The sequence below is a fragment of the Podarcis melisellensis genome, assembly GCF_964234715.1.
Source record: "Podarcis melisellensis genome assembly, chromosome: 2".
Classification (NCBI taxonomy): Eukaryota; Metazoa; Chordata; class Lepidosauria; order Squamata; family Lacertidae; genus Podarcis; species Podarcis melisellensis.
The window spans coordinates 36860018-36884718 of record NC_138529.1 but is presented as its reverse complement, the minus strand read 5'-3'; the positions used below and the strand labels follow the sequence as shown (position 1 = coordinate 36884718).

Below are 24701 nucleotides of genomic sequence, written 5' to 3'. Positions count from 1 at the left end.
TATCCTCCCTCTTCTTTTAAATAAAAGAAGGAAGCATGCAGGGTTTGATGATCAGAGATCCTGTTTTGTTTAGAGTCTGCTTCCTAGATATTGCAGCGACTTTCAGCTACACAAAATCTCTTACATCTGCGTTCTATGACATCTCCTGGTTAAAGCGAGCATTACATTCAGCAAGAACCTAAGCCAGCTGCGTTGCATTTATGCAGCTTTTGTTTACATGCATCCATGTTCCTGAACTGCTTTGCACGTCCAATGTATTCCTCTTTCCTTTTTGTCAGATAAACTGTGTGACGTTCCCCCACCCTGACGCAATGCCAGAGCAGCAGTTGCTGAAACCTTCTGAATGGAGCTACTGCGATTATTTCTGGGTAAGTGAGCAGCCACCCATATGCTCTTTACTGCAGCAACCGGGATTCATACAGTACGTAGCATATTGCTAAAATCTCTGTTAGCAAACATGTTAAAATCCAAGCTTGGAAGGAGGTGCATAGGACGTTGGAGAAGTTGTTTCCCCACCTCCACAACCTAATTGCATTGCAGCCATATTACGCAAGACCGGGTGACTACAATGGGCTCCTATGTTGAGTCATATTCTGGGGCTTGTAACCCTGGAAGCCAGCATCATACAAATCTGGGCAGCATGTATGTGCTCAAGCATCATCTTCCTGATTTGCTGTCATCCCATCTGGTCCTCTGCAAATGCATCATGTTAAAGTGTAGCCCAGGCATAGGCAAACTTGGCCCTCCAGATGTTTTGGGACTACAACTCCCATCATCCCTAGCAAATAGGACCAGTGGTCAGGGATGATGGGAATTGTAGTCTCAAAACTTCTGGAGGTCTGAGTTTGCCTATGCCTGGTGTAGCCATTATTCCCCTTTCTTATCTTAGACCTTTCCAGAAAGGGGTCTGGTGTCCCCAGGATGCTGGGATGAGCTCTCTTAATAAGCTGATTGTTGATTGGTTCGCCTGGAGAGCTGGATAGTAATAAGGTAGTAATAAATTATCTGAGTATGGACTTTAGTTTTGGATTACATACACATACACATCCTTTAACTTTTGTAAAAAAAATGGAGTAGATAAGTTTTACAGAAATAAGAGAATTCCCTGCAACTTCAAATGCAATGATAACTTTAGAGGAGAATAGTATAAGGAACATGATGGCCAAACTACTTATGCTGGACAAAACTCACGAGTAATCATCACCCAAGAACCCACAGCCCAATTGGACTGGAGCCCTGTTCTGTAATAAGTTCTTAGCATAATTCAGCTATGACATGATTTGCTTCATTCAGACACAGATGGTTGAAAGGGGAAGGGGAGTTTGCAAATATATAAGGGTAGGATGTAGTTTTCCTACACCCAGAATATTTGTGGTTGAGAGGCAGATTTTTTTTTGTAAACAATAAAATTAGATGATTTAGAGTTCCTTGATAAAAAAAATAATGTGGTTGTCTTCACAGAGAATGAGGGCAGAGTGGAGTTCAATTGAGTTCCATGCATCCGAGGAACCATTTTGTTTTCTCTTTTACATTTCATGTGGTATTTCCAAGTGCATGCAAAACGTTAGATGTACAGCATCAGAATTCTCTTGCACAACTAGAGGTTGCCAGAAATGCAAATCTTGCAGCACCCACTGTGCAATATTGCCTTGTAGGGATAAAGAAGCAGTAGGGAAACAAGAAATAAGCGGGGGAGGGAGAGAGTGGATAGAAAAGAGGTAGGAACTGTCCAGGGAGCAAGGCTTGTGTGGTAGGCCAGGAGGTATTCTGAGTAAGAGTCTGGGGAAGAGAAGCCTATATGCCAGTTTGCAAAAAAATATGCGTCTAGTTCTGACCTTGGTCATTTGTCCCTGCCACAAGCACGGGGTTGTTTTCTCCCTTATATTAATACTGTCAATTCCTATTAACACAGAATCTGCTGCTGTTTAACTACCTGTTTCATATATGCCAGAGCAGCCCCTAGTGGCAATGATCTGGTATTTGCTGGAAATTCTGCTAGCTCTATTGAAGTTGTCTTTGAAGATCCGCTAGCAGCTGTTGTATTTGTTGCATTAGGCAAAAATATCCTGAATAGAATTGCCAGCTTGTGACTTGGGGGCGTTTGAGGTAATTCTTAGCCCACTTTCCGATATCTGCTGCGTGCCGGAGCTGCTAAGTGCTTTGGCACATCTTCTGACGCCTCTAGTGTGGCATATATTCTAACTGCACGTTTCCTTTAGACTGATAAGAAGGATCCTCAAGGAAACAGCACCGTCTCGGGATTTGAAATTCTTCTTCAGAAACAACTGAAAGGAAAGCAAATGCAAAAAGAGATGGCGGAATTTATTCGGGAAAGGTAACTTGTAAATTCACTTCTTCTTTCATTGGTTTCTGTCTTCATTAGTGAGACACCTGCTTCTGTTAGTCCCTTAGTAAATAACTTGCTTTCACTTAAGCACACTTGGTCTTGAAAATTTGGAAGGAGAATACTAGCATGGATGGGTTCCTTGGCCTGTTCTGTCTTGACTACTATATATTCCTACAGACTACCAGCAGTATCTTATTCTCACTTTCATAAGCTCATTTATCTAAAGCTTTGCAAATGGTTTATCCAAACATGAACACACGGCATTTATATTCAGCAAAAGGATCAACAGCTAACAAGTTTTTCAATTGGCATTGTGTATGGGGTTCTGGGCCAAATTCAGCAATTTGTGGCTATGTTAGCACTGTAGAAATGCTCAGTTTTAGAAACACATGCATTCATTTTTGTGAAATTAATGTAAAATAGTATATGATATCTGCTCTTGATGTTGTGGTTCACACAGATAAGATGCTGTATGCCTGCAGAGTTACCTGCCCTCCTTCTCATGCTTTCTGACATGCACCTCTGCCCAACACTTGTCCACAAGCTTGTATCACTGTGGCACTTCATGCTTATACTGTATCTGTCATAGGTGGTTCAAAATAAGTCAAGTGAGTTAGTGTGTCTTTCTCAATAATAAGATGGTTTGAAATATTCAGTGGCTGCAGTTGTTGTTTTTATGAATTCATGAACAGTAAGAAGCTATTGAAGTGATGTACAATAAGGTAATATGGGATAAAATACCAAAGATACTGAGTCTTAAAAACAATGAAGCCATTTTTAAAATTTGTTCAGTCAGTATTCCAGTAAACATTCCAGTAAATGACTGGGTCACACTTCAAGGAAAGTCTTCTTAAATAAGAAGGCAGTGATAGCCACTCAGACATCAAGCAGGTGCCTAATTTCAGCTGGCAACTAATTCCAGAAGGGTCAGTTGATGGGTCTGATCCAGTTTCCCAGCCATACAGTTGTGTAGCTTGAATCCTATTTTTCCTTCTGTGAAAGGAACAGAATTCACCCTCATGGAATGGGACTTTTACATCTTCTGCAGCCTGTACCCATCAAAACCTGCTCCTGGTGATTGAAAATGGTGTGGGAAATGTTGCCAATGGAATAGGGAGACAGTAGAAGTCCCTTATCATACATGAATGGAGGAGCAACATCTATATGCCCAGAGCTGCTCTTTATAACATTTGTCTATATGCCCGGAGTTGCTCTTCTTAAATGGAAGGACTTGAGAGAAGGACCTTAGATTCAGTGAAGTCTTTGGCTGACAGAAGGTGGGGAGGCGATTTTTTAAAATAAATAAATAAATATCCCTATATACACACACCTGGGACCCATTCCATGCTATTCCAGAATGTCCCCCTACCCTCTAGAGTGGATTTTCAGAGTTCACAAGGGCTGTATGGGGGGGGTGAGCAAAAATGACCTCCCCTAGTATTTTTTTGTGCAGGGTTGTCCTGTAAACAAACAAACAGAATGCTCAAGAGATCTCTATTTTCATCCCCTGTGTCTCCAGAAATCATAAAGCTGGGTTGTCGGATTTAAGGAATTCTGGTTGCAACCTAGCAAGGCATTTAATTTTTTCATATTGTTTGATATTAGTACAATCCCTGTATTTACTAAGGGTCCATTTTAATCTTCACTGTAGAGACTTAGGAATCATAGAAGTACAAATCCTCTTAAGTTCTCTCTACTTCACGATCTTCAGTGACTTTAGCACGTCCAGGGGTGGGGATCTTTCCTCACCCCATCCGGTCTGCCTCTGCTCTGCTAGAACATAGTTTAAATAACTCAAAATATATGCAGGACATGAAAGGAGAAGGCGCGAGAGAGAAAGATAAACAGTTATTATTTATAGCTGCTCATTATTTATAACTACTCTTAGAAGAAAAAGAGCACTGTTATAAATAGCTTTCCTAATAATAATAATAATAATAATAGGATGGAGATTTACTTCTCTATGGCTTGCAATGGAGAACTGGAACACTGTGTTCCAAGAGTGGACTTTGCCTGGTCAGAGGACAATGAAGGCGCCACTACCATTACCCATTTCAATTGGACAGTGGTGAATTGGTAGGAAAACATTATATTGTGCCAGTGGAAAATCTTAAGCATAAGGACAAGTGGGAATCCTTTTGACAGAGTATAGATCATCAACAAATCCACACAGCTCTTGAGCACAGAAAGTAACCTTTGGCACAAAATGGCAAATATATAAATATGTGTCCATAAATATATTACATAGCCATATCGCATATCTTCCATGGAAATGGGAGAGCAGAGGCCATTCATAGCTTTACAAAAGAAACAGTAGTTTACATGGATTGATATTGTTCTCACCTCTTCTTGGAAAATGTCTTTATCACGGGGGAAACTTGGGAAAGCCCCCCAAGCAGTTTTTATCAAATAGTACAACTCTGTTTTTGCTTGACACTGAGATGTTTGGTTTGTATTGGTGGGGGGGGGGGGTATTAAAAAAACCACAGTGTCTTTTCTATGGGTGTATTTGACCCCCTGCTTGGGAGACTATTCACTGCTCCCTACAGTGTTGAGGTGTGTGTAGGTATTTCAAATAGATACGATTTTAGCATAGTACAGAGCTCCACGATTTTAGCATAGTCCACAGACCAGAGCTGCATCAGCATCTGCCTTAAAAGGTGGATGGGGCTGCCCACCTGTCAGTCGCGTAATGTAACAAATGACATCAAGTGTTTTGGTGCTTTGAAGTCCTGAAGTCAGGGGGAAAGCCTTCCTTTAACAGTTCCTTGTTCTTTGTGAGGTGCTTTGAAGCCCTGATTTTGGCACTTCAAAGAGCAGCCAGACTGAAAAACCTTGGATGCACTCAGTGCTTTTCTTCTGTAGGTACTCAAGGGTACAGAGGATTGGCATCTTTCTTTTTCAAATGTTGTGAAAAAGTGAAAAAAGCACTGGGTGCACTAGAGAGTTTCCTCAGGGAGGAGTTCTCTCACACATCCAGACCAAGCTGGACTGAGCTCCCCACATATAATCCAATGTATGAGTGGTTCAGTCCTACTTAGCACTGAGTTTGGATGCACAACAGAGTTTCTTGCAAGGGGTGCCTTTGCCTATGGAAATTTCATGGAGGGGATGGTATGTCCAGGAGGAAGAGTGGGGGGAGCCTGAGGATTTGGAGCTAAAGGAGTCTGTGAATGATCCCAGTAGGGTGGAATTGGGGTCTCAAGAAGTGTCTAATGCCAAGGGAAGGCTAGGAGACCTGGAAGGGGAAGATTCAGACCCTGAGGAAGACCAAGCAGATTGTCAAAGGGCTACTTGTTCATCACACCTTATTTATTAGCCTGTTTGTATTGATGGGGCTATGTAGAACAATGGAATATCTCACTATGAGGAGTAGCAGAGAAAGATCCTCTTGCAGGTGGATCCTCTTGCATCATAAATACATTTTTTGACTTAAAGAAAACCGAAATCTTGCTTTGGCTTCTGGTAAGAGCTGGACTAGATTCAGCTGTTTTGACAAGTCAGAAAGAGCTGTCCAACCTGGTTCCACATACCAGGGAGGTGGAGCTGCTTTGTCCTGTTACACACAACCTATTCTTTCCATCATCATAGATATATGGGGTTGGGGTTGAAGACACAAGAATTGACCTGTATTACCTTGGTGAGGATTTTCAATAATGATTACTCAGCTTGTTGGGTTTTGCAAGTTGAGTTATACAATGTGTGAAAACATCTATTGTAATGTGAGATACTGTTCTTCTAATTGATATATTTCTGCTGGTGTTCTTCCGTTCTCCAGGATAAAGATTGAGGAAGAATATGCCAAGAACTTGTCCAAACTATCACAAAACTCATTGGCTGCCCAGGAAGAAGGGTAAGGTCATATTCTTACCATTGTGAGAGTGGATGAAATCCCATGTAGCTATAAAACATGTGCCTTTACTTAAATAATTTATCCGCTCTTTCTTGTTTTCTGTCTGGGATTGACATTGGACCCTGGGTCCATCCTGTGTGGTTTCTTTCTTTGGAAATCAGCACAAGAATGAAAGGTTGTAATTTGTTCTCTGTGGGGGAAGAAGAGGATCAGTTGCTCACCTGTCCATTGAAAAAAATGAAAAGAAAAAAGTGTATTGATACTTCAATAGTGTGTTAAGTGTTTGGAAGTTAGAAGAGAAAGTAAGGAAAAGTAAGGATCCTAGAGAAATGTACCTCTTCTCTTTCCATGGAAGTTTCAATCCAGCACAGCTGTATAGCAGGCCAGCTGCCAAGTAGCAGTAAGCCATAGTTAATGTCTTATTGAGACAGAGCAGAGCACACTGCCTGATTACTCCTGCTTTGTGCCTCACCAGTGGGAACAACCAGCCATGAATCGTTGGCTTGTTGTCAGGTCCAAACTGGGATCAGATCAGCAAGCCAGCAACAAACATTGGCTTTATGTCGATGAGTAGTCATGGTTTGTTAGAGTGAAACAAACCACATCTCAGGTTCAGGCTTCATGGCTTGTTTCTCCTACTAGGGGACAAGCTGGAGTGGAAGCGATTGGGCAATGTGCTCTAGCACACTCTTCAGTCCAAATAAGCCTTTAACCGTGACTTACTGTTATTTGCCAATGCGGTCAATGAGCATATATAATGCAGCCTTTTGATACATTTCATTTTTCTTGCGGTGGGGATTTGACCACATTTTATGGCCTTTCCAACTCAGAAATGTGATTCACATTTTATTATAAGTCTTTGCAGTTCCATATATTCTAGGTTTGCCGTGGCATCTGATGAGGTGGACTCTAGTCTACAAAAATATATCCCAAAATAAATGTTAGTCTTTAAATAAATTTGTTCATCTAAGGAGTCTCTACAGACCCTTTGATGTTTCTTGCCGCAGAGTATAATTGAATCGCAAACATCTGATAACTTAGTTTGCTCCCTTAACAAATTCCTTGTTCCTTTTAATGTTTGTGTCCTCCTGGAGGTGAGTATATTGATTGCAGGAATTCACAGTTTATTCATTTTCTACTCTGGAGGACAAGAGGAATTTTAATGGGGCATGCCTGCATACCAAATACTGAATTGGGTTTCTGCTTGGATGCATTCAATTCCTGGTTCCAAAAGAGATGTAGGCAAAATAATTCCTGTCTTCTACAAATACTTTGGATTTCAGCATGTCTTTCTATAGTATTAAGATGGCTTTCAGACACTAGCAAACTGTCCAGTATCATTTACTTACCCTGTACGTTTCTTGTGTTTCAGTGGCTATGGAACTTATTTAATTTTTGTGATATGGGGGGGAGAACATGTAGCAAGGCAGATTAACTTTCTTTGTCACCTGGCATTCATTACATTTATATCCTGTCTTTTTCAATGATGAAACTCATGTAAACTTCCAGCTCATTGCCTAAACTGATAGCCATTATGTTATTATTCTCTCAACTAGACTAATTCTCACAAGTTATTGGACACTGTGCTTGGAGGAGCTACTAAGAGTTTGGAAGACATGTTTGAAAAGGCTATTAAAAGAAATCACATTGTTTATTTTCTGTCACCTGAGAAAATTAATTCAATTCTCTGTGTTGTCATGGGCTCATTTCAATTGTTTGACATTTTGAGGCTTAAGAAACAAACAAACAACTCATCCAAACAGCTCCTCATTAGGTAAAACCTTCCTAAATGTAATTGGAGTCTGATGGGAGACACTCTGGATCTAATCAACATTTTATGGCTACTCTACATATTATGCTTCAATTTATAGTTAAGCTATCCCTTTTGGTATTTAAAAAGTATCAAATTACATACTCAAATCAGTAGCTGAAGAAGTCATTAGTTACCTTTGCTGAATTATTATAACTACAAGTAAGAGCACAGGTAGAAAAGTTGCTAGTTTGTCTCAAATGAATGGTAATTATGAGCCTAAACAGCACTAAGGGATTGTGAGCGTAATTTATTCCAGGGGGTGGATGGGGGAAATGGGATGAGATTTTGCTGAAAATAATTATGCTCATCTTCCTTCCCCCGAATGTGAATCTGAACATGAGTCTAGAGAGAAAAATTATGTAAGATAATTTACATTTTTTGTCTTTTGAGTTCAGCACTCTGAAATGCAAATGTTCCCATTATGTGTAGTATTTGGAATGCTACTGCTAACAGAAACGTACGTTTGTAATGATGAGAACTGGATGCTAATGAATGAGTAAATTTCTTACCCGTAACATATGTTTCAGGACGCTTGGAGAGTCTTGGTCTCAGCTGAAGAAAAGCCTGGCTGATGAAGCAGAGGTTCACCTCAAGTTTTCCTCCAAGGTAATCACTTCATAAGGAATCTTCTGTGTGGGGTTGAGACCAGCAGAACATGTTTTCTGAAAACTGGGGTGCAGTTTTACATAAAAGCTGCATTTGTGGGATTTTCATGGGTAAACTGGATAAGATGTCTGGAGAACAGAAGGATCCCAGTGAGTTGCTTTTCCCCAAAATCAGAAGCTATTTAAGCAAATGACTGTTGTGGCCCTCTAATGCTGGATGATAGGAAGCTGCCTTTCATCAGGCCAGACTGTTGTTTACTCTGGCTGGCAGTGCTCTCTTACATAATCTGTTCTGCAATCCCTTTTTTAAGTGGGGATGCCTAGGTTTGAACTTTGGACCTTCTGCACTCAAAGCATGTCCTCTGCCATTGATCTGTGGTCCCTTCATTGATTCCTAAGAAAGCACCATATGCAAACTTTAGGCATGAACCAGCCAAAGTTTTATTATTATTATTATTATTATTAAGTATTTTCCGTTTTCAAAAGTTTACAAATACACATCTTACTGTCTTGTACTTCCAATACAAATACATGTCAGACTTCCCTCCCCCCCTTTTGTGGTTTCTTATTTAAATTTTTAACACTGCATTTTCCACTTTACTCCATTTTTTAATTGTTCGACAATTAATCTTAATTATACTTTTAACTGATTAAGTTAACCCTACCAATGCACTTAGTTGCATACCATGATTTTTCAAATATTCCACAAATATTCCCCACTCCTTAATAATAATAATAAATTCTCTTGGTTTCTTAGCACACCCGTTAATTTTGCCATTTCAGCGTAATCCATCAGTATAGTCAGCCACTCTTCCTTAGTTGGAACAGCATCCTCTTTCCAAATCTGGGCAAATACCATTCTTGAAGCAGCCAAAGTTGATCTTTTTCAAGTCCTATGAGTCAAGTCCATGGGAGAGATTAAAGCATTAAAATAGTGAAATCTGAAAGCTTTTATCATTGAATTGCACTTCCAATTAAAAATAATAAACAGCCTTATTCAAAGGTTAGCAGCTTAGAAATAAGCAGAAAAATAGGTTAGCACATTGTGGAATTATCACTTAATTGGGTGCATATCCTCTGATAGAGACAAGTTCTGCAGATAACTTCTTTCCATTTTCATCTGATAAATTTGTCAGTTTCCTTGGAATCACAATGCTCAAGGCTGCAAGCTCAGTTAATGTGGGTGGAGTTTGGTGTATGAGTTGTGTGATTACTGCATAATATGTGTGCTGGGGGCGGTATTCAGTCTGAAAATCTGGGATGGGTAGAAATTAACTACCTTCAATGCTATCACAGCACTGCTTTAGAAAGAAAACTATTAGTTCAAGTGACCTTTTTTCATCAGTCTGTGCCTGGAAGGAATACACAGCAGTCCCAAGACTATTGATTCAGCTGAATAACTGCCCTTCTCATGATCAAGTCGTTAAGAGATTAGACAGCAGACAAATTTTGCCTGCCTCATGGTTTCAATTGTTGCAGACATGTTGAAATATACACTGAGTCAGTGTTTGGCTGGTTATGTAGTCCACATGCATCTAAGTCATGACTTGGGGGTGGAAATGTCCTTCCCCTGGTTGCCTTTTTCATTCCTGCAGTTGGTTGAGACAGAATAGGTCTGCTTTGCAGACAGTACTGATGTCGTTGTGTTTGAGAGCCATAACAGATGTGACCGGGAAATCCATGGCCAGATCTCCCAGCTCTTTTCTCTCTGTTAAATTGGGATGTGCAGCATTTTGACTGGCACACCATTGCTGAGGGGAAAGGCTATTTTTTGAACACCCATTCCCCACCCCCCACCCCGCCTGCACTTGCTAGTCCTGTTGGGGGAAATACAATACTGTTACAAGCATCTGTCTTTTTCTCTGAGGGGGGATAATAGCAGTTTCAAGGAGGAGATTTCAATCAGGAATACAGAACTTGGAGACAAGGCTAAAAATACTTTCTCCCCCGGTGCTGTTACTATTCCAATTGATGTTTGAAGTATAGTGCTCCTGGCATCCTGGAATCACCAGATGCTGCGGATAAGAAAATATTTTTAATTGTAATTGGGTTTTTTTATAAATTGTTCCATTATGGATGTATTTGCCAACATGGACTCCTTCAAAAGGATGGGTGGGATTTAACTTGAATGAATGAATAAACAAATAAATAAAAATAGAGTGTGTCACCCACACTACGCAAACTGGAAATTTCCTATGCCATACACCTTGAAAAAATTATGGCCAAAATAGAGGTGTATCAATTATCAGCCATTAGTCCTTCCTCAACCAAATTTCCCTTGCCCTTTGTTTCAGCTCCAGGCAGAGGTGGAGAAACCCCTTCTCAACTTCCGAGAAAACTTCAAGAAAGACATGAAGAAGTATGACCATCACATTGCTGATCTGAGGAAGCAGCTGGTTAGCCGGTATGCATCCGTGGAAAAGGTAAGCCAAAGCAGTCAGATGAGTTCATTTGAGGGGGTCAGTGGGCTGCCTGAAGGTTAGGGATAACTTGGCAATGCCACCTTCAGAAACAGACGACGATAGCTTATGTTTCTTCCCCGGCCAAATCTATTTTGGTTTGAAGAAACAAGTGCATGTAGTTCATGCTTCAACTTTTTAGCGTGCCCTATATTAAGCCAAAGTAGCTGACTTCTCAGACGAACATAGTGTAGATATTAATATTATTAAATGTTGTTTGCTCCAGCATTCCTAATGATTTAATAGTTGCCACATCTGAAGAACTACTCTAAAGAGCACCTTTAATCTTTTCTGTGGTGCTAAAACTATCACACAGAAGAGGAAGAATCTCTGTGTCTCATGGTTCATGTTCCAGGTTCATGGCCTCCAACAAGGGCATATGTTCCATATTGCAGTGATTAATTCTGAAAGGGGGGGAGGAATATGAAAAAGAGGAGGCAAATGGGTATTGTTTTTCTGCTGAGGAGGATTTCATGGCCATTTCTTTTTGTTTCAAGGCCCGAAAAGCATTATCGGAGAGGCAAAAGGATTTAGAGATGAAAACACAGCAGTTGGAGATAAAACTCAGCAACAAGACAGAAGAGGAAATTAAGAAGGCTAGGCGGAAGTCCACCCAAGCTGGTGAGTGAGGATAACATGTGTTAAGAAGGCAGGGAACAGTGCTGTAAAAGAAAGTTAGGTGGAACAAAGTCCCTGCTGTTTTAGCTTAGGAGAAAACTAAAGTTTGGGAAGCACTATTTTGTGAGAGGATAAAGAGAGCACAAATGCTGACTGCCTCACTCCACTTCCCCAATGTGATGCCCTCCAGATGTTGTTGGACTACAACTTCCATCAGTCCTAGCCAGCATGGCTAATAGCCAAGGATGATAACAGTTTTGCTTCAACAGCATCTGATGGACACCAGGTTGAGGAAGGCTGACTAACTCCCTGAATCTTAACATTTGGTGTTGATCAGGGCTGAATTCATAACAGTTCCTTCCTTCTGGTTAGATTGCAAATATTTACTACAGACATCCCAAGGTTTAGGTGCTATTGATAAGTTCCAGGATTTAGCTTCTTTCCCCCCCACAGAGGACCACTGTTACTTACATCTGAAAGACAAGAGGAGGAAATGTATGTAGAGCAATTAAGGAAAAGTGACCAATTATGGAGGTCTTTGTAATGCTGGAAGAGTCAGACAAGAGTTTAGTATATCAAATTGTCAACACTCCTTGAAGCTGGTTAGTTCAGTGATGTGACTTTCTGTGATTAAATTTGTCCATTTCCTCTCTGTTTCCTTGTATTTATGTTAAATATGTGACTAGCAGAAAGTAGTGCTGGAGGTGCTCTCTACATTCAACACTTCCTGATTCCATGTAAATTGCATCTTATAAAATACATACTCTCTGATTTGTACACTAGATGGCAGGAGAGATATTCACTACTACTTGACTCAAAAACCTTGCTTAAAAAAATCATATGATTTAAAAACAGCATTAGCCTGGGTCTGCTCCTGCATTTGTTCTGCTTGAAAACAATATTTGAGGTTTCAGGTAGTAGCAGCATTAGAATGATCCATGCTGAAACTGATAAGAGGAGCAGCTTTTCCTGCTGCTTACCAGCATGCTGCAACGTGAGGATAGCAGTGAGGGTTAGGCTGGGGCGCTTGATTGGCTTTACTCATATGACATCACTGCTGCCTTCTGCACCTCTGCACCATTCTGGTACATGGAAGCAATTCTGCTGTGAGGAGATCAGGTATATGGTTCCTCTTGCCCCCCCCCCCCCCGGACAGCTACTCCTGGCCAGTAAAGAGAGTTTAACAAAGGGAAGCCATAAAACAAGCATGGATTGCCCATTTGACATAGCAAATAAATATCCAAGGCTTGGGGCAAAAACTCCATTTTGTTTCCTGCCTGAACTGTAATTTTGTTTCTCAGTCCAATTGAAATTGAAATTTCAAAAAGTGGGAAACAATATTTTTCCCTTTGTTCCATGACACAGTTTCTGAATATTTTCATGACTCTTGGCCTCTGTGGCTAGGGAGACTTGGGGAGATTTCCTTGAAGGGAGAGGAGGACATACCCTGGGAGGTAGGAAATCACTGGACTGGTTTCTTTCTCAGTGTTTGTCTTACAAAAATGCTCCATTGTGAGGCATGCTGTCCAGCTGGATGAGCCCGTGGTTTGTGTTTGACAACTATGTTTCACTCCTATTAATAAGGATGGAGAGATCACCACTCACTTCTCTCCTAATGAGTTTGATTTAGCTACACTACATTCTCTTTGGTCTTAACACCTTGCATGTAGAAACTTGTAGATAACTGCACTTTCACTTCTAAGTAACCTTTAGGGCGAGTGAGTGGGCTTGCAAAGAAAAAAGTTACTCACTGTTCTTTGCTTTGCTTTGTGTGTTGCAGGAGATGACCTCATGCGCTGTGTGGATCTGTATAATCAAGCCCAGTCAAAGTGGTTTGAAGAAATGGTGACCACCTCTCTGGTATGTCATGTAGGGTCTCTCCATGTTATGCTTGCAAAACTTGGGTGATAAGTGCCCATCTGGTAAACGTTATCAAAAGTTCAGCCCATGCCTGATCTTGCCACAACATTCTCAGGTCCAACTCTGGGCGGCTTCCAGGATATATAAAAACATAGTAAAACATTAAACCTTAAAAAGCTATCTTGGCAAATTCAGCATACATTGTGTATGCAACAGTTTTTCTGGTCTGTGCACTGTTACAGTGGCCCATGCATTCTGAGAGGGCTCATTACAGAGACTATCGATTGGGTATTCATAGTAGGAGCTGTGGTAGCAGGTAAAGCCTTCATCTGCTTCAGCTCTTGTTTGATCCATGCTCTCGTTTTGGATGGATTCTTTAGAGAACAATAGTGAAGTTCTTAGTCACTAAGAAATTCTAGGTGGTTCACATAAAGCAATCTCACCTTTCATTTGATGTTCAAGTATACTGCCTTATCCCCAATCTTTTAATGAAAATCTTTTATTGTTTCCTTTCAGGAGCTTGAGAGGCTAGAGGTGGAGAGAGTGGAAATGATTCGGCAGCACCTTTGTCAATATACGCAGTTGCGGCACGAGACAGATATGTTCAACCAAAGCGTGAGTCTGCTTGGCCTTTTCTCCTTTCTGAAGCAGTATTTCATCAGGCCCTTGTAAACCCAAGGCCTGAGAGTTGCACTGAGCCCGCCAAACTCTTGCCCTCCAGTGTAGACAATGGCATAAGTACCACAGCTGACTTGAAAAAACAAACGATCTATTAAAACGCATTGGCCTCCTTGATGTAATATCTGTGGTCTGCTCTTCTTTCAAAATGGTACCCTTGGAATAGCTCAAGGCCTAGTTGGAAATGTTGTCTGAGCACGGTGAGGAAACAAATATGAAGAACTGGGAAAAGGAGGTGGGGAAGTGGTTCAGTTTTGCTAGGGGGTCTCATGAAGCATTCCCTTATGCTCTTATGGTAACACTGCTGTTGTTTCTGTGTCTTTTAGACAGTAGAACCTGTGGATCAGTTGCTTCAGAAAGTGGATCCAGCCAAAGACAGGGAACTGTGGGTAAAAGAACACAAAACCGGTAATATCAGACCCGTGGATATGGAGATATAGACTGCTGTTACTGGTTGTAAGTGGTGGGCTCCTTGTCCCAGCCATGTTCGAGAGAGTTCTGTAAAGCCTCAGGAGTAGGGAAAAGAGAGACGTTCTGCTGTCAGCTTCCTTATATATTTATTATTGCCTGTAGGGACTATTTCTGTCATGTTTGATCATTATTTCATTTCCTGTTGTGCTTTGCCTTAAACATCGAACATTCCAGGTTTGAGAAGCCACGCTTTATACTTCCTTTCAAAAATGGGCTGTCAGCAGCCAAGCAGTTGCCACACTCGTGATAAGCTGCAGGGGTTGTTTTCTGGTACAAAGAGAGTTTTGCTATTCAGTTGTGATTGACTATCTCATGCTACTCCCCTTGCATGACGCTCTGTTTGTACAGCAATGCTAAGACACAATATGCCTCTGCCAAACAAACGAGACTGGTGAATTTGAACACGACTCTGGAAGGAGTGAGATCTTCCTGAATATTGCCTCTTAATTGTATGGAAAGGAGGGGGGTTTGAGGAAAATGCTCCTGTCCTCCCTTTACAATTTATGAAATGGCATTCATAAAGCTAACCTACCTCACAGGGGTGTTGTGAGGATAACAGTAAAGCCTGTACAATATGTATTTTTTAACAAATCCTGACTCCCATGACTGCAGACTGCTGTTGTGAGGCCATCTGTGAAATTGTGTCTTTTTCAGTACAAAAAAAATAAGGTAATAGGTCTGGTGACCTTATGAAAAGGTTGGTCCTTCTTTATATACCCTCTCAGGTACTCACTGACTGTAGTCCACAAGCCACTTACTCTGAATGGGTGGGATTCATCTAATAAACCCTATCAGTGGAAGCCCTGCAGGAGGGCTTCTGTTTTACAGCAGAGCTTTCCCCCCATCTCCTCCTCCTGCACCCCCCAAAATTTGGTTCTTGGGAGGCAGGAGGGCCCCCCAGAACAACACGGTGGGAGGGGGGATTGTTCCATCTGGCAAGCTGATATGCTTGTGTAGGCAGAACATTTGTAACAGCGTGACAATGAATCCCACCCATGGTCTCCTTGACTTTGCCAGGGACAATTCTTGAGGCAATGTTCTGAGAATTGCACACATTTATCAGCACTCTCCAGAAGAAAAGAATGTCCTCCATAGAATAGAAAATAAGGCTGCAGTGATTAGGACCCTGATGCTGTAGTCTTCAAAGAACTTTTTGAATGCTTCCCTTGAAAGATTGTAGCCAAATCAAATTAATTAAGGCATTGCTTGAGCTTTACTTTCCACCAAATAACTTAGGAGTTTACAGACTATATAGATGGCAGAACTTCCTAGCTAATGTGTCTTACCTCAAACATAAGTTACCCAAAAGGTGGATTTATCCAATTGCCACAGCAACATTCAAGTGGGTCCTGCTCTTTGGGGAGGATTTAAGAGGCCTTTGGCTCCTGAACTCCTCCATCATGGCAGCCATTTTAAAACAAGGAATTCAGTCTGTGTTAAATCTTTTTAGAAGACCGAGTTCCATGTAGCTCCCAACATGCTGTGATAGCCAAAAATCAACACAAGTAAATTAGAAACGATTGTATAAATCCAGCCAAATATGCATTCTGAAGCTAATATTCTGAAGTGCAGCTCTTTTCGTGAATGACGATGGACCCAATTGATCCTGAGGTCCCAAATGTTGAGAACTGTTGGGGAAGAACCACGGTGTTCTTTGTCCCTCTTTTTTCTTCATTTGTCTGGCCTTGTCTTGCCTTGGTATTTATACAGAACAAATATTTCCCCTCTGAGTTTATCAGATCTCTCTTCATTCCTCATACTGCCAAGTGTTTTGTTTGATCAGCTGTCATAAGCAAATGTGAGGAGCAGATAGCCCTTTATGTCCTTCCTGAGTATTCCAATATTCTTTTTACTGGAATGCCTAAGTCTGTACTATGACTAGATTTCTCATAATCGCTGAATAAATGTTTTTATTTTTTGAATGATGATAGGTGTTGCAGATAAGTGGAGTTCCATGAGCTCACTTTGGCCTGGGTGGGTTGAGGTGTAGGTGGGAGAGGTGCTGTCAAGCAAACTATCCCAATAAGTTATAACACAACTTCAGCTAATTTTATCATTCTTGCGTACTTTTCCCTTGCTTTACTTCCAGTGAAATATCATTTTTTCCCCTCTTTCTGTGTAACATCAGGTTTCTAATAGGAAACACATTTCATCCTTCCCCCCCAAGAAACTGACCATCAAGGTTGCAAAAAGAACGATTTATCCTGTTGGTATGTGTGGGGAAATTGAGACTTGGACACATCCCAGCATTAAAAAGATTTCCAAGGCATCCGTTCAATTCTTCTTCCTGTTTTGAAAACCAGAGTCATATTTCCATATTCTGTGCATCCTTCAACCAGCTTGCCATTGTCTGGAGAATCCCTCACTTGCCTTTTCCTGGCCTTCTCACTTGTCACTGTTTAGCAGTCTGCTCCCTGCATGATATAGACCTTGTCCTCTCATTTTCCTTCACGTGTGTTCTCAGGTATCAGCCAACATAAGTGAAACTGCCCACACAAATTGTGAAAAATAACAGACCATCTCTCAAAATATATTTTAAGCCATTGCTCCATAAATACTCAACAGCACATGACAGATTTTGTTCTCGTGTGTCTGCTGCTTTGCACCAAATAAGAATTGTCTCATTTTTCTATGTTCTGTAGTGACCTACCCATTTATGCTCCCTCTCCATGTTTCTGGTGTCTTTCTCCTTTTTTCTTCAGAGTCTGGAGGTATCACACTGCACTCTGCTCTACCAATTTTACTTTGAGGAGCCGCCTCATTTAAAGCAAGCTCTCCCAGACATTGCTAAAGATTATATACTGATTTAGAAGTCTCTTTTTATAATGTGGCAGATCTATAAGGTAATTGGTAATGTGCTTGTGCTAGGTTTGTTTGTTTGTTTTGCTATTTTTATATACCAGATACCTTTTTCTTCAGGGCTGATACAGCCTGTTCGCACTTTAAAATTTATGTCTTGCACCAAGTGGCACCCATTGAGTTCTAAGATTTGAGTGGCCGGTTCCATTAGGTTCAAGCCATTAGTACTACCCTCTAACATCCTCATTTTCTCCTTCCTTGTTCTCCTTAAAGCTCTCTTTTGGCATGTAAAGTAGATATAGGTGGCTTCAAACAGAGGAAGGGGCAAGCAGAGTGAGAGAAGGGGTTGTTGAGCCCTTTCCTTGCCCCTGATTTGCAAATCCTGAATAGACAATTAGTTGGCAAGGAACAGATTAAATGGCCTCTTTCTTTGCTCTTCTGGTTCTCTGCATAACCTGATGCAATGGATGGTTGCTTTTCATGACTTAAGAAAGCCTTTCGGGGGAAACAATCAGAGCATTACACCCAACCATTTCACCATAACCGGACAGCCATTTTATGTGTAACATGTTTCTACTCAGGCTTGTCCTCAGAAACTTTCTTTGCTGTACTGCTTTATGATTTGTGCTTCGTTCTCATCTAAACGTATGGGCTCAAAACTTAAAAGGAGAGAGCTGTTCAAATGATAATGTTCTTTTAAAAGGAGACCAACAAAAAAAGTTCAGCATGCCAATTTTGTGATGTTCTTTAATTGAAGTTCAAAACCTCATTGCCTCTGTTGAACTCCTGTGCCATCTCAGTGTTCTCACTGGATGTCCTTGCTTTCTGGGTGCTATTGATCACATTCCTACTATTTATATATTTTTAAAAATGACATTTGTTCTATGACTTGCAGTCATGAGATGGTTCGCAAGTGCCATTCACGCTTCAGGTTCTTCTTTTATATCAGTTCATATTTAACTTGAATTTTCATTAGATTAGCCATTCATGAACAGCCAATTTTTGTTGCATCTGTTTTCTAGCTGCTTAATCTCAATGTCATTTTAACACACAGTGCTCATGGCTTATACACTTGCCAACACTCAACAATATGAAATAAGTCTTAACTGATTTGTTCAGTTTTCCAGTTTCACATAGGAGAGTTTTATTGCTCTATGGGGATGTCTTTCTAACATCTCCAGTTTCTTTTCTGGAAAAGGTGTGTTCTAAGATATAATCAGCTTAAAATAAAATAAACACTCCTAAGCACAGTTTGGGGACTTAACAAATCTGCTAGCCATCGGGCAGTTACTATAACAGGAACTCTGAGCATATCCAGATGGAAATCTGTGTTTTTCAGTACAAAAGGAAATGAGGTAATAGGTCTAGTGACCTAACGAAAGGCTTGGTCCTTTTTTATATACCCTCTCAGGTACTCACTGACTGTAGTCCACAAGCCACTTACTCTGAATGGGTGGGATTCATTTAATAAACCCTATCAATAGAAGCCCTGCCTTTACAGCAGGACTCCCCCCCCCATCTCCTCCTCCTGCACCCCCAAAAATTTGGTTCTTGGGAGGCAGGAGGGTCCCCCAGAACAACACGGTGGGAGGGGGGATTGTTCCAACTGGCAAGCTGATCTGGAAATCCTTGATCTGGTGGGATGCTGTAATTGAATACAGCCCAGTAAGTTAAAAGATGATCCATAGTTTATGAATAAAACCTAAGCACAGTGCTTGTCTTCCATGCCAGACATCATTGTGTAGCCATCTGCTGCTGCTATATTTCACACACACCCTTTGTTCTGCTGGGGCACCTGTCTCTTCATAATTGTTGTAGAATCTCATTGACTTTATTCAGGGACATACCAGTTTTGTATGCCACCTGTTCCTAAGACATAGCTTTACTCTCGCTGCTAGATGTAATCTTTTACAGAACAAATCTATGCATTTACTCAGAAGTAAGCCCTTTGTAAAGTAGGGCTTACTCCATAGTATTATTGTTTTATTAAGGTTGCAATGTTTTCATAAATACAAGGCCTCCTAAGCAAGACCTGCTAAATCCCTGCTTCAATGGCTGCCCTGGTGTTTTTAGGCATTCAGGACTATTCTGTATGCTTTCAGAGTATATCGTCCATAAGCTCAATTTTGTGAACTGTGGAGAAGCTCAAGTTCTCTACAGTCATCCTTCTATTTTTGATTTCCCCACCCCCTTCCCTCCCCTACAGCAGGGATGAAGTCACTATTAAAATTCTGAATTCCTTCTCATACATCTGTTGTTCTGTTTTTCCTACATCCAGTTCAGAATTTTGCCAGCTGCCCTGCCTCTGTATAGTGTGAAATGGGAAGGGAAAGCAAATTTTTTCTGCTATTTTCTGTCACAGACAATGCAGGCTTGTTCTAGGCTTTGCTTAGCAATGCTACTTAGGCTGCCTTCACAGCTGCATTCTGATCCAGTGTTCCATTATTAGCCAGGCTCTGATGTGAAAACAGCACAGAAGTGCCATCGTAAGGATGGCTATGAGCACAAAAGGGCTTACATTTCCATCTTTAAAAGGTGGGAGTAGGGGGAAATGTGACAGGGCACGAGCCTGAGAATACAAGGACGAAAGAACATCTGATGAAATGAGCAGGCGACCATTTTGAAAGGAGCGGCGGGCAAAATGATTCTTAAAACTTTGTGTAGATTTAGCTTGCACAGCTACATGGCATGAGACACTCGGGATACTGATAACTGATCTAAGTTTGTTTGGCAGTTGCTGATCATAAGCTCCCTTTTGATTCCCTCCCCCCCTTTTTTTGCTTACAAATTAATTCAGCAGACCTATAGAATTTAGAGGCTGACTAGGCTATTACTATACGATACAGTGGGGCATAGGGAAGTGTAGCACAGATGTATCCATGATGCCCCAGATTTGTTATCAAGCAGAGAAATAACAAAATACGCATCTTGCAAGGATTTTCGTCCCTATAGCTGCAACAACAGTTGTGGAGGTGGGATCAAGCATCTAAAATAATCCCTCATTGGGAAGTGTTGAGTGGGAAGCTTCTACACATGGTACATATTTCCATTAGAAACTAATAGTGATTTTGTCGTGCTAGTTTAAAAGTGATATTTTCTTCCAAAGAGTCCAGGAAAATATAGTTGGGTGAAATTATGGCGAATTCTCTGTTAGAGCTATATCTAGTCGTCACCTCAGAAGTACAGTTCCCAGGCTTACCTAGGAAGAGCAAATGACGACTGTCAGAGAGGGTGAAATCTGTAGTGCAGATATGGCCTTGATTTAGGAGTGTCAGTACTTGTGTATATAATGTGGATAAAGATATGTGAATAGTGTAAATAAGTAGACTTTGTCCAGTCCAATATCTTGAGCTCAGTATGTCTCCAACAGTGAACATTCGTTGGTTGCATGAACTCGGAACTGATTGTGCTCTATCAGTACTTGCACCAAAGGTGTTGTCTCTCAGATCTTGTCCGTAAATCACAATACCTAGTAACTTAAGATGTGTTACAGTGGATTTTTTTTTAACCTCAAAGGCATAGCATGCAGTTGCATTTGGCAGGCAAAAACTTAAAAGGTTCCCAGCAATTTGACTAGTGTACACGCTCACATTTAGCATTATGTAACCATACACTGTGCCTGGAGGTGGCACTGCATGTATTTTACATTTTGCTGATCTTGCATGGGGTTCTCCTGCTTGACTTTTGTGTGACTCTTGTTTCCTTCACTTTTCGTATAAGCAAGTCAACCAATGTGTTTGTAGAACTGATGGTTGTGTACGTCTGTTAAGGTGATGTTTTGAGAATCTTGCGGCCTTTGTTCATTGCGGAGCAAGACAATAGTTCTTTTATCCCATAATTGGTATGAAACAAAGAACACTGCACCCCAAAACTTGACATTCCCATATGACTGGGACTTCAACTTACATGGCAGTGAGTCTTCCTGATGTTTAGTTTGATGTCCATTCATTCTGTGCCCACTCATACATGCTTCAGAATACTTCGCTGTGGTCTAATTTCAGACAACAATTTTTGTCAGATTTCCAAGTTGGGGTTTTGTCCCTACGCCTCCTGAAAACCCTCCACCTGCTATCAGGATTGGTACAGATACTTTTTGAAAAAGTCGATTTAGGTAACTACAATTTTTTTTTAAGTGCTTGGAAATTTACTTTACAGCAAGCCTGTCTTGAGCCTCTGCTGTGTATTCTACATAATTCATTGTGATATGGTGGCTCCTTTCTTTGATATGTTCTCTGCTCAGCTGTCTTGGTTTATTTATGGTGTGATCCAGAAAACCAATGGTATGCCATTGATTTCAGCAAGATACGGATCTTGCTGATACTTTCTTAGTCCTTATGCACTCCACAGTGCCAAATACTATTGAAATCTAGCTAAATGCTCTTATTCTAACGTTTGGACCATGTAAAAATAAAAAAAATTAAGAAGAACCTTATTTGGAGGGGGCGGCGGCAGGAAGGCCAATGTTTTGGAAGCATAGAGAATTGGAAATGAAGAGAAATAGAACCCCCCCCCCAACTTATATTAAGTTGAAATATTTTGGATAAGATTGGTTTTAATCTAGAAGGGATGTGAAGAACAGACATATTTTCAGTTGTGTTCAAATACTCAATGTGGGATATTTTTGGGGTGTGTGTGTGTGTTATTTTCCTTTGCTGCTCTTATCACAAGCAAACTCCAGCAAGATCTTGCTGTAAGTCTAAAGCACAACCAGTTTGAGCATTTTGAATAAACAACAGCAAAATAATATTTTAGAGATTACAAATCCACCTCAGATTATTAGATTTTACAGTTCTGAGCTCATAGTCCACTCTTAATATAGTCCACTTTTAATATAGATTTTTTTACGGTATTAATGCTAGTGGAAAATCACATAACACTCCTTGAAAAAGTGGTGCAGGGCCTTTTTTGCCCTAGGTTGTGCCAAGTTTTGAGCGAGTGCCCAGTAACATCTAAGCAGACCGATTCCAAGTTTGGCAGCATTTGTTTCAAACCGATGTTCTTCTCTAGTGGTTCTGTTACATAAGCATTGCAAGTGAAGAGGATGCTTTTAATGGAAATTGTAATGAACCTTTTGGATGTTTGGGGTTTGTAGACAGTAGTAATTTCACTCTGTCAATATTTTTAAATCGGTTGACCCTAATGTGCATTGAATACGGTTAGCAGAAAAACTCAAGACTAACTTCAGTGTTTGAGTACCCAATTCATCATATCTATGTAGTAGCAATAATGTTTATTGCAGAGCAAGGAAGTGAAGGTGGCTACAATCTAATGAATAGCAAAGTGAATTGGTTGCAATCAATGGAGCTTGCAGTTTATGCATGTTTACTCAGAAGGAAGCTTTCCCAAGATATGTGCATAGGATTGCAGCCTTAAACATCCTTAACTGTGATTGTTGACTTTGATTTCTGGCAAATATATCCTTGTGTTCCTTTCCCAAATTGGTGTACACTGAAATTTCTGTTACCTGTATTTGGTTGTCTATTTTCCCAGTGAATCTGAATTCACTGTGTGTCTCCCATGTCAGAGTAGCCTTATGAAAGCAACACTCCCTGTTATCAAAACTTGTGTTTCCAAACACTGTAGGCTTATCACAGGCTATATGGATAAGCAAATTCACAATGTATTTCTTTTTACCACCCATGAGTAAATTGAAAGTGCACAATTCAGTTTTGCAGATATAATAGATTTGGAGGGCAGATCTGGCCAGCAACTAGCTCTCCCCAAAACAGTTTTTTTTTTTAAAAAGAGATTTTTAAAAATGGCATTGCTTATCTCGTCTTTTTATCCTGTACCTTTTACTAAACACTTTCTAAATTTTTACAGTCAAATGTTTCCTCTACCAGCAGTAATGGCTTTGAACTTTGTAATAATACTTAGCTGCAGATTTTTGGGCTGACTAGACATTTAAAAACTTAATTCTACTGTAAGCTCTGTGTATCAATAACAGCAATGAGCCTTTAATCATTGTGAAAACTGTTAATGTGGCTTTTTCGTCCCATGCAATTGTATGACTAAAACACTGCAGCTGAAGAGGTAAATAAATACTCGTTAAAATTTAAGGGCCTTGTTGTCAGTTCAGGTATGTCTCCTAAATGTTAATATCACTGGAGTTGCACTGATTTACCCCATTTACAGATCTAGCCCTTAAATGTTGAAGGTATTTGCTATACATTTTCCCCCGTCTTATGTACAAACATTTCCATAAACTTTGTACTTTCCTCTATTTTAGCAAGTTTGTATTATGCACTTGAAAAGCTTTGTCTCATCTCATGTAAAATAAACTGTACAGTCCATTAAATGCTGTGTTACTGAACTGTTATTTTCACTAATAAGCAGCAGGATTTCTGTGACCACACTCGAATTAATCCACATGATTATGTGCATGCGTACATCCGTACATAGAAAAGGATTAACATGCATCGGGATGCAAGGAGGCAGAATTTCAATGAATAGGAACAGGCTCACCCTCTTGGACCCTATTGAGTCAATTGCTATAACAATACCCCTTAACCATCTTCCGTGGTGACACTGCAACACAGCAGAAAGCATGCTATCAGCTCCTTTTTTTCTGTTACGCTGACCCAGTGGTGTCACAAAATAAGATGTTGAGTCATAGAATCATAGAGTTACAGAGTTGGAAGGAACCTAAAGGCAGGCTTTATTTCACTCAGGTCCCCAATATGTCAGTGCAGGAATCACAGCTAAAGAATCCCTGTCAAATGGCCATCCAACTTCGGTTAAAAAAGACCTCCAAGGAAAGACAGCCATTGGTCTGAAATCTCTGGCACCTTAAAAAGTGACTGCTGTTTCCTTGCAAAGGCGTCTTTGTTCATCAAAACTTGACCCTGCCTATAATGCTCCAAGGGAAGGCGCCACCCCAGCGTTGAGAACTATTGTACAGAAAACAGAAATCCATGGTAAAGAAAACTTCCTTTTCCTGTCACATAGAAACATGTTTCAGTGTCATTTCACATTACAGTGTCATCTGCAAAACCCACCTATACTTGATGTACACATTGCCTAGTAGTTCATCTATATTTTGGGTATTTTAGTAGGCATTCCATAGTCCCACCTGGTTAACAATGTATTAGGGTTTCTTCGAGGGGTGGGGGGTGGATAAAAACTGCTACCAGCCCTGTGAGTAGGTTTTAACTAGTGCAGTTTCTAGAGCAACCAGGAAGGCAAGGACTGGCTGAGC

The 24701-nt window shown here is 40.6% G+C and overlaps 1 protein-coding gene across 5 annotated transcripts in view; it reads left to right on the top strand.

Annotated features, from left to right (window-relative positions):
• The window catches only part of GAS7 (growth arrest specific 7), a 135065-nt gene extending 111264 nt beyond the window's left edge, over nt 1-23801 (top strand). For all 5 annotated transcript variants that reach the window (XM_081897970.1, XM_081897971.1, XM_081897972.1 and 2 more), the window contains exons 6-14: nt 279-368; nt 2220-2335; nt 6126-6200; nt 8541-8619; nt 10913-11041; nt 11575-11698; nt 13476-13555; nt 14072-14170; nt 14560-23801. In XM_081897970.1, the coding sequence (XP_081754096.1) occupies nt 279-368; nt 2220-2335; nt 6126-6200; nt 8541-8619; nt 10913-11041; nt 11575-11698; nt 13476-13555; nt 14072-14170; nt 14560-14673 (906 nt within the window). In that variant the 3' untranslated portion in view covers nt 14674-23801. The remainder of the gene's footprint in view (nt 1-278; nt 369-2219; nt 2336-6125; nt 6201-8540; nt 8620-10912; nt 11042-11574; nt 11699-13475; nt 13556-14071; nt 14171-14559) is intronic.
• The last annotated feature ends 900 nt before the right edge of the window (nt 23802-24701 follow it).